This window comes from Stegostoma tigrinum, chromosome 22, assembly GCF_030684315.1.
Source record: "Stegostoma tigrinum isolate sSteTig4 chromosome 22, sSteTig4.hap1, whole genome shotgun sequence".
Lineage (NCBI taxonomy): Eukaryota > Metazoa > Chordata > Chondrichthyes > Orectolobiformes > Stegostomatidae > Stegostoma > Stegostoma tigrinum.
In genome coordinates this window covers 52,718,942-52,734,564 of record NC_081375.1, presented here as the reverse complement: position 1 = coordinate 52,734,564, position 15,623 = coordinate 52,718,942, and the positions used below count along the sequence as shown (strand labels likewise).

At 42.5% G+C, this 15,623-nt stretch overlaps 1 protein-coding gene across 4 annotated transcripts in view; it reads left to right on the top strand.

Annotated features, from left to right (window-relative positions):
- Positions 1–15,623, top strand: part of LOC125463492 (fas-binding factor 1 homolog) — a 100,506-nt gene that overhangs the window by 44,700 nt on the left and 40,183 nt on the right. For 3 of the 4 annotated variants that reach the window (XM_048554788.2, XM_048554790.2, XM_059653827.1), the window contains 3 exons: positions 4,911–5,011; positions 13,423–13,491; positions 15,392–15,435. In XM_048554788.2, coding sequence (XP_048410745.2) covers positions 4,911–5,011; positions 13,423–13,491; positions 15,392–15,435 — 214 coding nt within the window. The remainder of the gene's footprint in view (positions 1–4,910; positions 5,012–13,422; positions 13,492–15,391; positions 15,436–15,623) is intronic. The other variant, XM_059653828.1, reaches the window with a different exon arrangement.

The following is a 15,623-nucleotide window of genomic DNA, read 5'->3' as shown; positions in this document are numbered from 1 at the left end:
CTGGTAGGCAGTGCATTCTGGCTTCTAACAATGCAGAAAAGGTTTTCCCTCATGCTGTCATTGCTATTTTTATCAGTTAATGACCTTTGATTCTCAACTTTGCACCAGTGGAAATAGTTTCTCCTGATTTACTTTGTCCAGACCCTCATGATTTTGACCATTTTAATCATATCTCTTCTCAATCAACTTTTCTCCAAAAAGAACAGTCCCAATTTCTCCAGCTATCCAGAAAACTGAAGTTTCCCATTTCTGGATAATAAAATGTGAGGCTGGATGAACACAGCAGGCCAAGCAGCATCTCAGGAGCACAAAAGCTGACGTTTCGGGCCTAGACCCTTCATCAGAGAGGGGGATGGGGTGAGGGCTCTGGAATAAATAGGGAGAGAGGGGGAGGCGGACCGAAGATGGAGAGAAAAGAAGATAGGTGGAGAGAGTATAGGTGGGGAGGTAGGGAGGGGATAGGTCAGTCCAGGGAAGACGGACAGGTCAAGGAGGTGGGATGAGGTTAGTAGGTAGATGGGGGTGAGGCTTGGGGTGGGAGGAAGGGATGGGTGAGAGGAGGAACAGGTTAGGGAGGCAGAGACAGGTTGAACTGGTTTTGGGATGCAGTGGGTGGAGGGGAAGAGCTGGGCTGGTTGTGTGGTGCAGTGGGGGGAGGAGACGAACTGGGCTGGTTGTGGGATGCAGTTGGGGAAGGGAAGTTTTGAAACTGGTGAAGTCCACATTGATACCATTAGGCTGCAGGGTTCCCAAGCGGAATATGAGTTGCTGTTCCTGCAACCTTCGGGTGGCATCATTGTGGCACTGCAGGAAGCCCATGATGGACATGTCATCGAAAGAATGGGAGGGGGAGTGGAAATGGTTTGCGACTGGGAGGTGCAGTTGTTTGTTGCAAACTGAGCGGAGGTGTTCTGCAAAGCGGTCTCCAAGCCTCCGCTTGCTTTCCCCAATGTAGAGGAAGCCACACCGTGTACAGTGGATGCAGTATACCACATTGGCAGATGTGCAGGTGAACCTCTGCTTAATGTGGAATGTCATCTTGGGGCCTGGGATAGGGGTGAGGGAGGAGGTGTGGGGGCAAGTGTAGCATTTCCTGCGGTTGCAGAGGAAGGTGCCGGGTGTGGTGGGGTTGGAGGGCAGTGTGGAGCGAACAAGGGAGTCACAGAGAGAGTGGTCTCTCCAGAAAGCAGACAGGGGTGGGCATGGAAAAATGTCGTGGGTGGTGGGGTCGGATTGTAAATGGCGGAAGTGTCGGGGATGATGCGTTGTATCCGGAGGTTGGTAGGGTGGTGTGTGAGAACGAGGGGGATCCTCTTTGGGCGGTTGTGGCGGGGGCGGGGTGTGAGGGATGTGTTGCGGGAAATACAGGAGATGTGGTCAAGGGCGTTCTCGATCACTGTGGGGGGAAAGTTGCGGTCCTTGAAGAACTTGGACATCTGGGATGTGCGGGAGTGGAATGTCTTATCGTGGGAGCAGATGCGGCGGAGGTGGAGGAATTGGGAATAGGGGATGGAATTTTTGCAGGAGGGTGGGTGGGAGGAGGTGTATTCTAGGTAGCTATGGGAGTCGGTGGGCTTGAAATGGACATCAGTTACAAGCTGGTTGCCTGAGATGGAGACTGAGAGGTCCAGGAAGGTGAGGGATGTGCTGGAGATGGCCCAGGTGAACTGAAGGTTGGGGTGGAAGGTGTTGGTGAAGTGGATGAACTGTTCGAGCTCCTCTGGGGAGCAAGAGGCGGCGCCGATACAGTCATCAATGTACCGGAGGAAGAGGTGGGGTTTGGGGCCTGTGTAGGTGCGGAAGATGGACTGTTCCACGTAACCTACAAAGAGGCAGGCATAGCTGGGGCCCATGCAGGTGCCCATGGCCACCCCCATAGTCTGTAGGAAGTGGGAGGAGTCAAAAGAGAAGTTGTTGAGGGTGAGGACGAGTTCAGCTAGGCGGATGAGGGTGTCGGTGGAGGGGGATTGGTCGGGCCTGCGGGACAGGAAGAAGCGGAGGGCCTTGAGGCCATCTGCATGCGGAATGCAGGTTTATAGGGACTGGACGTCCATGGTGAAGATGAGGTGTTCGGGGCCAGGGAATTGGAAGTCCTGGAGGAGGTGGAGGGCGTGGGTGGTGTCACATTTTTCCCTCTTTCCCATTTCTGGAACTGTTTTGTGAACCTGTCGGCACCATCTCTGAAGCCTTCACATCCTTCCTTATGTGTTGTATCCAGAATTGGAGGCAACACTCGGATTGAAACCAAATCACTATTTTATTGTGTCTTCCTTGCATTTGTATTCTGTCACTATTTCCAATGTCCATATGCTTTATTAACTGCTTTCTTAACCTGTTCTTCCACTTTCAATGATTTGTGTATGTTTGTACCTTGAGACCTCTGACCCTGCTCTGTTTTAAAATTGCACACATTAGTTCATATTGTCTGTCCCGAGATAGTCATTTCAGATCTCTGCATTAAATTTCATTTGTCCTTTGTCTATTTATTCTGTAACCATTCACATCTTCTTGAAGTTTAACATTATCGCTCATAATTCATGATGCTTTCGAGTTAAATATCACTCCCAAATTTTAAAATCATGTTCTGTACAGCAAAGTTTGTCATTTGTATATATCGAGAGGAGCAATGGCCTTGACACACAGCACTGGGGAGCATCATTATAAGCCTTTCTTCAGTCTGAAAAACAAACATACTCTACTTACACTTAACCAATCCCCATCAGTCTACTCCTGATCATCAGTAAGGTGATGGAGCACCATTTCAGCAACAACCTGCTCACTGACGCCCAGTTTAGGTTCCGCAAGGGCCATTCAGCTCGTGACCTCATTATAGCCTTGGATCAAACAGGGACAAAAGAGCTGAATTCCAGAGGTGAGCTGAGAGTGACAGCCTTGACTTTAAAGCTGTATTTAACCAAGTGTGGCATCGGAGTCCTACCAAAACTGGAATCAATGGGTATCAAGGGGTAGCTTTCCATTGGCTAGAGTCATACCTGGCACAAAGGAAGATGGTCGTGGTTATCAAAGATCAGGCAACTCAGCTGCACGACATCACTGCTTGAGTTCCTCAGGGTGGTGTTCTTAGCTCAACCATCTTCAACTGCTTCATCAATGACCTTCTCACCATCGTAAGGTCAGAAGTGGGGTTGTTCGCTGATTGTGCAACATTCAGCACCATTTACGATGACTTGGATACTGGAACTGCCAGTGCTCAAATACAGCAAGATCCGGACAACATCCAGGCTTGAGGCTGTAGACTTGCTTGCTGAGCCAGTTTGTCTGCAGACATTTTGTCACCTTGCTAGGTAACATCACCAGTGCACCTTTGGTGAAGTGTTGGTATTCTGTCCCGCTTGTTATTTATAAACCTGGCTGGGGTGGTTGGTATTACTTCTGGTTCTGTTTTTCAGTGAAAAATAAAAACAAGCAGGACAGAACACCAATGCTTCACCACACGCTGATGGTGTAACATAGCAGGGTGCGAAACATCTGCAATCAAACGTACCGGCTAGGCAAGCAAGTCTGCACCCTTCTCTGCAATGCGAGCTACAAATCTCCTTAAAAAACTTTAAATATCCATGCTTGGGCTGAGAAGTGGCAAGTAACATTCGACCACACAAATGCTAGGCAATGACCATCTTCATTAAGTGACAATCTAACCATTGACCCTTTTGTCATCACTAAATCCCCTATTACCATCATCCTTAAGATTACCATTGACCAGAAACTCAACCGGACTGGCCACATAAACAGTGCCTACAAAAGCAGGTAACAGGCAACGAGCATTTCACCTCCTGACTCCCCAGTGTTTGTCCATAATTCACAAGGCACAAGTAAGGAGTGTGATGGAGTACTCTGCACTTGCCTGGATGGGTTCAGCTCCAACAACACTCAATGCCAAAGCAGCCCACTTGATTGGCACCACATCCACTCCCTCACTCGCAGTAGTGGTGTGTTCCAGCTACAAGATGCACTGCAGAAATTCACCAAAGATCCATAGATAGCACCTTTCAAACCCATGACCACTTCTATCTAGATGAGGATAGCTGATACATGGGGACACCACCATCTGCAACTTACCCTCCAAGCCACTCACCATCCTGCCTTGGCATTATATTGCCATTCTTTCAGTGACTCTGGATCAAGTTCCTGGAATTCCCTCTCTGTGTGTTTACCTACAGCACATGGGCTGCAGCACTTCAAGAAAACAGTTCGCCACCACCTTCACAAGGACAACTAGTGTCAGGCAATAAATGCTGGCCTTCCAGTGACATCCAGATTCCACGAGTGAAAGAAAAAGTCACATCTATGATGCTACTGTCTCTATTATTCCATGAGCTCTGACTTTGCCCATTGGTATCTAGTGTGGAATTTTATCTGATGCCTTTAGGAAGATCTAATGTGTCACATCAATCACGTTAGTGCTCTCTACTCTCTTTTATCTAATCAAATAACTCAAATAGATTTTGAAATATAACTTTCCTTCACTAGTCTGCATTTAGCCAATTGACTGAATCTTCTCCCAAGTTATCACTTCTAAAAGCTTCTCCACTACCAAGGTTAAACTAATTGACTTGTGGCTGCTGAACCTATCCATACTCCACTTACAAAAAGGGTGTAACATTTGCAGTTCTTCAGTCTTCTGGCAGCACTCCTGAATCCAAGGAGAATGACTAGATCCAGCCTGCCTTCTCTTAGTGTCTATTGATGCATCTTATCCAATCCTGATGACTTATTATCTTGAAGTAAAGCGCATCTTTCTAATACCTCCTGTTTATTCTTCACCCATCAAAGGCCTCAGCTTCCTCTTTTCCCCACTATGACTTGACAAGTGTATAATCCATGTTCTCGTGTACCACATTCATTGGAAGCCTTCATCCATTGCTATTTTCTGTAATTTGTAATTGCAGCTCCCCATTTCCATGGGAGAATGCACGCAAACAGGCTGCTCCTCCACGTGTGATCCACACATTGAAAAGCTTGGGTAATATCGAAATGGCAGATGTGGCCGGTGAGTGAAAAATTCGATAAAGTAATCAGCAGTAACATTACCACTGTGATACTGAGCATTAAAACCTTGCAAGGCTCTGGTTCAAATTCAAGTCTATACTCAGATATGGCAGAATTTGTTGCACTTGAATTAATGTCTGTACTAGAGGAGTAGTAGAATACTCGGGGGAAATCAGGAGGGCAAAAAGGGACATGAGACAACCTTGGCAAATAGTGTTAAGGAGTATTCAAATATGTTAAGGACAAAGGACTAGGGAGAGGCTGCCTATATGTGGAATTCCAGGAGATGGGTGAGATATTAAATGAGTATTTACATTAGTGTTTACTGTGGAGAAGAGTATGGAAAGTAGAGAACTTGGAGAAATAAATAGTGATTTCTTGAAAAGTGTCCATATTACAGAGGAGGTGGTGCTGGACATCTTAAAATGCACAAAGGTGGATAAATCCCCGGGACCCGATCAGGTGTACCCTAGAACTTTGTGGGAAGCTTGTGACACCACAATAAGTAGTATTGTGGACAGCAGAGAAGGTTACCTCAGAGTACAAGGGGACCTTGATCAGATTGGCAATTGGGAGGAGTGGCAGATGGAGTTTAATTTAGATAATTGTGAGGTGTTGCATTTTGGTAGGGCAAATAAGACCAGGACTTATATGTTTCATGGTAAGGTCCTGGGGAGTGTTGCTAAATGAAGAGACCTAGGGACAAAAACAAAGTTGCTGGAAAAACTCAGCAGTTCTGGCCTCATCTGTGAAGAAAATAGTTAACAATTCGGATCTGGTGACCTTTTCTCAGAACCAAGGAAGAGACCTAGGGTGCAGGTTCATGGTTCTTTAAAAGTGGAGTGCAGGTTGACAGGATGGTGAAACAGGCGTTTTGTATGTTTGCTTTATTGGTCAGTGCATTGAGTATAGGAGTTGGGAGGTCATGTTAAAGCTGTACAAGGCATTGGGTAGATCATGTTTGGAATATTGTGTTCAATTCTGGTCTCACTGCTTCAGGAAAGATGTTGTTAAATTTGAAAGGTTTCAGAAAACCTTTACAAGGATGTTGCCATGGTTGGAGGGTTTAAGCTATAGGAAGAGGCTGGAGCTATTTTCCCTGGAGAATTGGAGACTTCTTCATGTTCATAAAATCATGAGGGGCATGAATGGGGTGAAATAGTAAAGGCCTTTTCCCCAGGGAAGGGGGAGTCCAAAGCTAAAGGGCATAGGTTTAAGGTGACGGGAAAAATTTAAAGTGATGTAAGGGGCAACATTTTCATGCAGAGGGTGCTGCATGTATGGAATGAGCTGCCAGAGGAAGTGGAGACTGGTTCAGTTACAACATTTAAGAGGCGTCTGGATGTATATATGAACAAGGATAGGCTAAATGCTGGCAAATGGGTCTAGATTTATTTAGGATATCTGGCATGGATGAGTTGGACTGAAGGGTCTGTTTCTGTGCTGTACGTCTCTGACTCTACTGCACAAGAATGGGGAAGAAAATCAGCTAAATGTCCCATTCCTAGTCACGGCATGATTCCTCCTGCAGGATCCAGCAGCTCTGTCACCAGAGGTCTAAGTGAATAACCCAGATAATGCACATTTTATCCAGTCTGGCTTTCAAGCAACTCAAGGCCTGTACAAACATATTTGGCTCTTAACTGTCCTCTGAAATGACCTACCAAAGCCAATTAACAGCGTTAAACTACCAATGGACAATAAAAACTATATCTCGCCAGGGATGGCCTCATCCCAAAGATGATGTCTTTCAAAACGTAAACATATGTGTGTCAGGGAAGGGTATTATTTGAATGTGTACTGTTATGTATGGACAAGTCGAGCAGTGTCAACATCATTTCAGGAAGGGGAAATCATCCCTGACAAATTTACAAGAATTCTTTGAGGAGGTAAGAGGGAAAGCAAAGCATGTCATATATTTGGATTTTCAGATTTTGATGAGGTACCACGGAGTAGCATGGATAAGGGATTGCCTAACTAATAGAAAAGGGAGATTTGGGATAAGGGGGGCATTTTCAGGATGGCAACCAACAACTAATGGAGTGCCCCAGAGACTAGTAGATGGGAACATAGAAAAAGGAGTAGGCCATTCAGCCCATTGAACCTATTCCGTCATTCATTGAGACCATGGCCAATCTGAGGCCTAACACTAATATATCAGCCCTTGACTCTTAATACCTTTGCCTAACAAAAATAGATCTATCTCATATTTAAAATTAGCAATGGATGCAGCTTCCACTGCTGTTTGTGGAAGCACATTCCAAACATTTACCACTCTTTCTGTTTGGAAGTGCTTCCTGATGTGCTCCCTGAGCTGTCTGGCCCAAATTCTTAGGTTATGCCCCAAATGTTAGAACCTCTACACAGTACAGATAGTTTATCTTCATCTACCCTCTCTTTTCCTGTTAATATTTTGAAGACTTTCATCAGATTGCCTCAAACCTTCTAAATTCTTGATAAAATAGGCCTAATTCATATAATCATAACTTAACCCTTGACATGCAGGTATCATTATTATAAATCTACTTTACCCCCCAAGGCAGACACAATCTTCCTAAGGTGTAGTGCCCAGATCTGCTCTCAGTACTTCAAGTGGGATATGACATGAATTTTGTCTAACTGCAACATAACTTCTGTGTCCTTACACTCCCAGTTCTCCAGATATAAAAGTCAGCATTTCACTATGTTTTTTAATTATGGTGTGCAACTGTTTGTGACATTTTTAAGATCTATATACATGAACGCCCAAGTCTCTTTGTACATTCACTACATTAACTTCATACCATCTAGAAAGTATCGTGTTCTATCCTTTTTTGGCCCAACATCGATAACCTCACACTTGCTTACATTGAACTTCATTTGCCACAGATTTGCCCATTCACTCAGGCAATCCATATTTCTCTGCAATTTTGTGCTTTTGTCTACACTGTCTAAAATGCTGCCCAACTTTATGACATCAGAAAATTTGGTTATCTGGCTTTATATGCCATTATTTAAGTTGTTAATAAACAATGTGAGCAACTGAGGCTCTAACACAGATCCTTTTGGGACACCACTGGTTACGTTGCCAATTTGACTACCAGTCCATTATCCCTACTTCTGTCATCTGTCACTCAACCAATTTCCCAGCCATATCAGTAATTTGCTGTCAATTCCACTGGCTTCTGCTTTAGTTAAACATGTCTTATTTGGGACTTTATCAAATCCCTCTGGAAGTCCATTATAAACAACATACGTCTGTCCACTACCTTAGTCACCTCTTCAAAAAGTTCATTGAGGTTTGTCAGGTATGACCTACCTGTCATGAATGCATGCTGGCTCTCCTTGATTAACTGAAAACTATCAAGGTGTTCAGTTATTCTATCTTTGATTATAGGGTTCAAAAATTTCCCCACAACAGTTTTAGTCTGACCAGTCTGTCATTCTCTGGTTTTCCTTTCTCGCCCTTCATAAGCTGAGTGATGTAGTGTTGGAGCAGTTATTATTTGCAATAGATATTAGCGACTTGGCTAAGAAAAGTGAACGTTCTATAGCCATGTTTGTGGGTTTAAAAAAATGGGTGAGAAGGCAAGTGTTGAGGATGATAGAGTCTACAGGAAGATATGGACGTGTTAAACAAGTGGGCAAATCTTGGCAGATGGAATATAATGTGGGAAGATGGAGATTATGTACTTTGGCAGGAAGAATAAAGGAACTGAATGCTTTTTAATTGGAGAAAGCCTGCAGAAATGTACAAGACAGAAGAATTTGGGAGTCCTCACCCATGAATCTCAAAAAGCTAGTATCCAAGTTCAATGGGTAATTGGGAAGGCAAAGGAAATGAAGTATAAAAGAAAGACAGTTTGCTAAAACCAGTCAGACCGCGTTGGAATACTGTGAACAGTTTTGGACTCTTTACCTAAGGAAAGATATACTGGCATTGGAGATAGTCCACAAGAGATTCAATAGGCTGATTCCAGGTATGGAGGGACTGACACATGAGGAGTCGTTGAATAGGTTGGGCCTATACCCAGTGGAATTCAGAAGAATGAGAGGTGACTTCCTTGAAAAGTATGAGTGTCTTAGGGGATTTGACAGGACATATACAGAAGTTGTTTCCCCTTGTGGGACAGTGTAGGACCAGAGGTCATTACTTAGAATAAGGAGTTGCACTTTTAGGACAAACAAAAAACAGACAATTACAGCACAGGAGCAGGCCCTTCGACCCTCCAAGCCTGTGCCGATCGAAATCCTCTGTCTAAACCTGTCATCTATTTTCTAAGGGTCTGTATCCCTTTGTTCCCTGCCCATCCGTGTACCTGTCCAGATACATCTTAAAAGACGCTAACGTGTCTGCGTCTACCACCTCCACTGGCAACACGTTCCAGGCACCCACCACCCTCTACGTGAAGAACTTTCCTCCTCTCACTTTGAACTCATTACTCCTAGTAATTGAGTCCCCCACTCTGGGCGAAAAAGCTTCTTGCTGTCCACCTTGTCTATACCCCTCATGATTTTATAGGCCTCAATCAGGTCCCCCCCTCAATCTCCGTCTTTCTAATGAAAATAATCCTAATCTACTCAACCTTTCTTCATAGCTAGCACCCTCCATACTAGGCAGCATCCTGGTGAATCTCCTCTGCACCCTCTCCAAAGCATCTACATCCTTTCGGTAATGTGGTGACCAGAACTGTACGCAGTACTCCAAATGTGGCCGAACCAAAGTCTTATACAACTGTAACATGACCTGCCAACTACTGTACTCAATACCTCGTCTGATGAAGGAAAGCATGCCATATGCCTTCTTACCACTGTATTGACCTGCGTTGCCACCTTCAGGGAACAATGGGACCTGAACACCCAGATCTCTCTGTATATCAATTTTCCACAGGACTTTTCCATTTATTGTATGGTTCGCTCTTGAATTGGATCTTCCAAAATGCATCACCTCGCATTTGCCCGGATTGAACGCCATCTCCCATTTATCTGCCCAATTCTCCAATCGATCTATATTCTATATTCCGCTGTAACCTCCGACAGTCCCCCTTCACTATCTGTTACTCCTCCTACATGAGGAGGAATTTCTTTACTGAGACAGTTATGAATCTTTGGAATTCTTTATAACAGAGGACAGCCAAGGCTGGGTTGTTTAAATATTTGCAAGGCTTAGATAGATACATTTTTAATCAGTAAGGCAAACAAGGGTTATAGGGAAAAGGCAGGAAAGTGGAGCTGAATGTTATCAGATCAGCTATGATCTCATTGAATGGTAGAGTAGATTTGATGGGCTAAATGGTCCACTTGTGCTCCTATGTCCTCTGACCATAAAGTGCACCACATAGTTAAATGGCCACTTCTTGCTTCAGGGAATGTTGATCGCTGTGTCTCAGTTGGTTTGAGTTGCCGATGGTTTTAGGCTCAAGTCACAGCTCCAGGGATTGAGTACAGAATCTAGACTGACACTAGAGAGCATTGTTAAGGGCATACTCTGTGGTCAGAGGTTCAGCTAATGTTTATATAAGATTCAAAAGCAAAGACATTTGCCTTCTCACACATTTTTGTTCATCCACAAACATGGCTATAAGTACATTCACTTTTCTCAACCAAGCCATTAATATCTGTTGTAAATAATTATGGCCCCAACACAATGTCACCATGCATTTTAACAAGGGTGAAAGAGAAAAGACAGAGAATTACCAAAGTCAGGCTGCAGTCAGACTACAATTGTTGTCGAGAAATTGAACAGACAAATGAATGTAAAAGATCCTGCAGCATTCAGAACGGAGCATGGAGTTCTTTAACTTCATTCATCCAGCTTCTCCAAAAGTACATTAACTGACAAGCCATCTGATTCTTGTGTATGTAAGATCATGCTGTGATTGACTAATGTTTTATAGAGTGAGAAATTCTGACATCCCTACCCAGTTTGGCTTACATGTGACTCCAGACCTACACCAATGTGATTGCCTCTTAACTGGTTAAGCCAGTCAGTTCAGGAAAAGTTATGAATGAACATTAATTACTCATCTTTGCTAGAATATAGCCTATAAAGAATAAGGGGAAAAAAATCATCTTGAGCTGCATTAGAAATAATGCAGTTGACTGAGACGTGCTAGAGAAAAGTCAGGACTTAGAACTGCGCATTGCTGGGTATAACATTTATAAAAAAAAAAAGACAATGCGGACATGGCGTAGTAGTGCTTACTAAGATTAATATTATGGCAGTAGAAAAAAAGGTGTTGCTGTCAGCAAAACCAAAGTAGAACCCATATTGATAGAAATAAAAGGTAACAAGCATCATTTGCATTGCTCGGTATAGTCTACAGAGCACCCGTATAGAAAAGAGAAAATGAAAGAAATGTATGGGCACATTAGGAAATTGCATGAAAACCCTGGGGATTGTAGCTGCTCTCATTAGCTGAGTAAAGAGAAAGATAAAGGAGTTAAGAGCATGGAATTTCTACAATGTGTACACAATGTGGAATTATGTTGTTACTTTTGATTTTATTATTATCACATGTACCTAAGTACAGTGAAAAGTTGTGTTTTGCAAGCAGTACTGGCAGATCGTAACATACAAAGACGTACAGATCATAAAATGATTGAATAGAGTGAAGCACACAGTTACGGCTACACAGGTTGTGTACAAATTAGTTTGAAATTTAAGAGGTCCGTTCAGTAGTTTGCCAGTGAACCTATGAATGATGTTTGGATGAAATTTGGCCACACAGTCACGGGTGTACAAGGAGTATAGTAAGGGGATGAGTATTCTTGTGGAGAGGTGATGTTGAGGATTATCACGGAGGGAGTGCTGTGGTTGAGATGAGATTAGATTAGATTAGATTCCCTACAGTGTGGAAACAGGCCCTTCAGCCCAGCAAGTCCACACCGCCCCTTGATAGATTCCACCCAGACCCATCCCCCTATAATCCACACACCCCTGAATACTATGGGCAATTTAGCATGGCCGATCCACCTAGCCTGCACATTTTTGGACTGTGGGAGGAAACTGGAGCAGCCGGAGGAAACCCACGCAGACACTTGGAGAATGTGAAAACTCTGCACAGACAGTTACCCGAGGCTGGAATTGAACCCGGGTTCCTGGCGCTGTGAGGCTGCAGTGCTAACCACTGAGCCATCATGCTGCCCTGATCTTCACTAATTATTGTGGCCTGTGGGTCGAGAAGTTGAGGATCCAGTTGCAGAGGGTGGAGCTGAAGATTACTTTGGTTGGGATTGGTTGAAGGTAGAGCTGTAGTCGATGAGTAGAAGCCTCATGAGTAGAAACAAACAAATTCTCATTATCCAGATGTTCCATGTTTATAGTATAGATAGTTGAATTTGTGATTTCACTGATACAGAGGATCTACAGTATATGTTAAAGACTTGGAGGAAGGAAGCAAATGTACTGAAGCCGAAGTTGCAGATGGCACAAATAGGTAGAAAGGCATGTTGCAAGAGAGATATAGTTTTTGGAGAGGTATTGATAAGTGAGTGGGCAAGAAGTTGTCAAATGGAGTATAACGTAGGAAAATGTGAAGTTGTTTATTTTGTAAGGGAGAACAAAAGCACAGAATTATTTAAATGGAGAAAGTCTGCAGAGCTGCATCAGAAAGGGACTTGGGGGTACTAGTACATGAAACACAGAAAGCTAGCACACATGTGTAGCAGGTTATCATGAAGGCTATTGGGATGTTGGCTCCTATTACAAGGGGTTTGGAGTATAAAAGTAGGGAAATCTCACTGCAACTGTACCAGGTGCTGTTGGGACTATGAAAGAAATATTGAGGTAGGTTTGGTCTCCTTATTGAAGGAAAGATATTGTTCAGCGAAGTTTCTCTCGGATGATCCGTGGTATGGAGAGATTGTCTTCTGATCAAAGGCTAAACAAATTGGGACTCTACTTACTAGAGTTTAGAAGAAGGAGAGATAGTCTCTTGAAACATACTGGATTCTGAAGGGAATCGACATTGTAAATCCTGAGAGGATGTTTCCTTGAGCGTAGTCTCTGAAGAAAGGATGTCAGTTTAAGACTGAGATGCGGAATTTCTTCTTGAGAGTTGTCAGTCCTTGGAAATCCTTGCCCATTGGATCAGTAGAGGAATCAAAAGTTACTGGGAAAAGGCAGGAAAGTGGATGTGAGGAATGGAGGCTCAGCCATGATCCTGTTGAATGACAGGTCAGGTTCAAGTGGCTGAACAGCCTACTTCTGTTCTATTTCTTACGGTGAGTCTATGGATGAATAAAGACAAAAGGAAACAATTGAAGTTTAAGAAATAGACAAGCATGATGTGTATAGAGAACAAAGGGGTGCAGAATAAGAGAGGATATAAAGAGATTAGGGAATAAGTACAAAATAACTAGGAAAGCATTGAGGAATTATGAAAATAATTGATCAAGTAGCATAAAACAAAATATTAAAATAATTTACAGGTACATCAATCAAAAAAGAAGACCGTGATGAGAATGGGACTATTCGAGATAATCAGGGTAATACCACAGGTAATGAGATATTACATAAATAATTCGCTTTGATATTTACTAAGGAGAGAGAAGAGGTAGACATGACAATGAATGATGAGAGCACCAATGACATAAATGCATTTAAAATTAAAAAGGGAAATAAACTAGACAAACAAAGAGGAATAAAGGTCTGGTCCAAATGGATTGTATGCACATATTTTGAAAGCATCTACAGATGAGAGAGTAGGGGAATTAGTGTTGGGCTGAAGGGCTTGTTTCCACACTGTAGGGATTCTATAATTTAAAAAAAATTAATTTGACAAAGTTGTGTTCCAGAGGATTGATAAATAGCTCAAGTAATTTCTGTGTTTGAGAAGGGATGGAACATGTTGACGGAATTACAAAGCCAGTTATAGCGCATAAGCTTAATACCTGTAGTTGGAAAACTAATGGAATACTTTCTAAAGGGGAGGAAGAAATAAAATCTAGAAATGAAAAATAATAATGAATTATTAGCTTGAATTTCAAAAGGGAAATCTTGCTTGATCAGCCTTACAGTTTTTTGAGGAAATAACGAAGAATTGGTGGTGGTCATGTTTAGGGTTAGGGTTAGAGTTTTTGAAAGAGTCCTATGATATACTCATGAATGATGTCAGCTGATGTGGAGTCAAGGGACAGGTGGGAGAACAGATTGCTATCTGAATTCAAGACAGTGTAGAGAGTGATAGCAAAAGTTCATTGTTCAAAGTGGTAGAAGGTGGGAAGTGTTTTCAAGGATTTGTGTTGGGAGCACTATTGTTCATAGTTCACATTAATAATTTGGACGACGGAATCAAAAAAGAAATGTCAAAATTTATAGATTGTATTGATTAATGGAGGAAGAAGTGTGCAGTGCCGTCAATACTGAGGAAAACATTAGTAAACTTGTAGACCTTGTAGACCTTGTAAATAACTGTCAAATGAAGTTCAACACTGATAAATGTGAGGCAGTGGATTTTGTTTGGAAAAATAGGAAGGTCACTTATTGGGAAGGTATGAGCCCAGGTGGGGTTGTGGGATAAAGGAACTTGGAATGCAATCACAAATATTGTGCCACAGGTCAGCAAGGCCATTTTTTAAAAAAAAACTCTTTATTAATTGACAAGTAGGGATTAAAATTAAACCTGTATCTGCTCTCATGAGACAAGACACTGCAGGGAGTTTGGAGAAAATTTAGAAGGATAATCCCCAGAACTACATGGGTAAACACCTCAGCAAAGTGTTAACAGACTGTTTGTTTGTTTTTCTTTTCTGTCAGAAAGGTAAGGCAGAGAGGTGACCTAATAAAATTCTTTAAAGTGATGAAAAGGTTTGAAAGGATGGACTGAAAACAAAAATTGCTGGAGAACACCACAGGTCAGGCAGCATGGAGAGAAAGCAAGCTAATGTTTCTAGTCTAGATAACTCTTTATTAGGGCTGAAGCTCAGATTCCAGCATCGTGGTAATTTGCTCCTATATTTGCGTTTGATGAGATAGATGGAGAGAGCATGTTTCCTCTTGAGGGAAAGGCATAATTAGACACCATCAATATAAAACAATCCCTAATGAATCTAAAAGGAAATTCAGAAGAAATTTACTTACTCCATGAATTTTAAATGTAAATATCACTACTACAGGAAATAGTTAAAGTGAGTAGCATAGATGCACCTGACCAGAAATTAGATCAGGGTTGAAAAAAGAGAACAGATAGTTAAAATGGTAGATTTAGGCAAAGAAGTTTATGTGGAGGCTTGATTAGAGCTTAAATGCCAGAATAGACTGGCCCCAGGACACTTTTATGGCGATGGTTTTGAGGGAACTTTGCTTTCAGTTTACTTTTAGTTCAAAAGAGTAGACTGGTCAACTGAGGTTTACCAACAATTTCTACATCAATACAAGTGTTTCTTGTCATTTTTGTAGCACCTTCACAAGTTCAGAAGGATGATCAATTTTCCGCTTTACAGGTAGGAGTGAACTGGCTTAATTTATATCAGTTTTTTTCCTATAGAAACAGATGTTATTTTCTGCTCCAAATAGAAGATGTCCTTAAAGGAACCCATTTGGGTCCCAGCTGTGCCATCTTTAGTTCGGTATGTGGAACATCCCTTATTCTAGTTCAATTTAGGTTTCTTCCCTCACCTTTTTGTTTTCC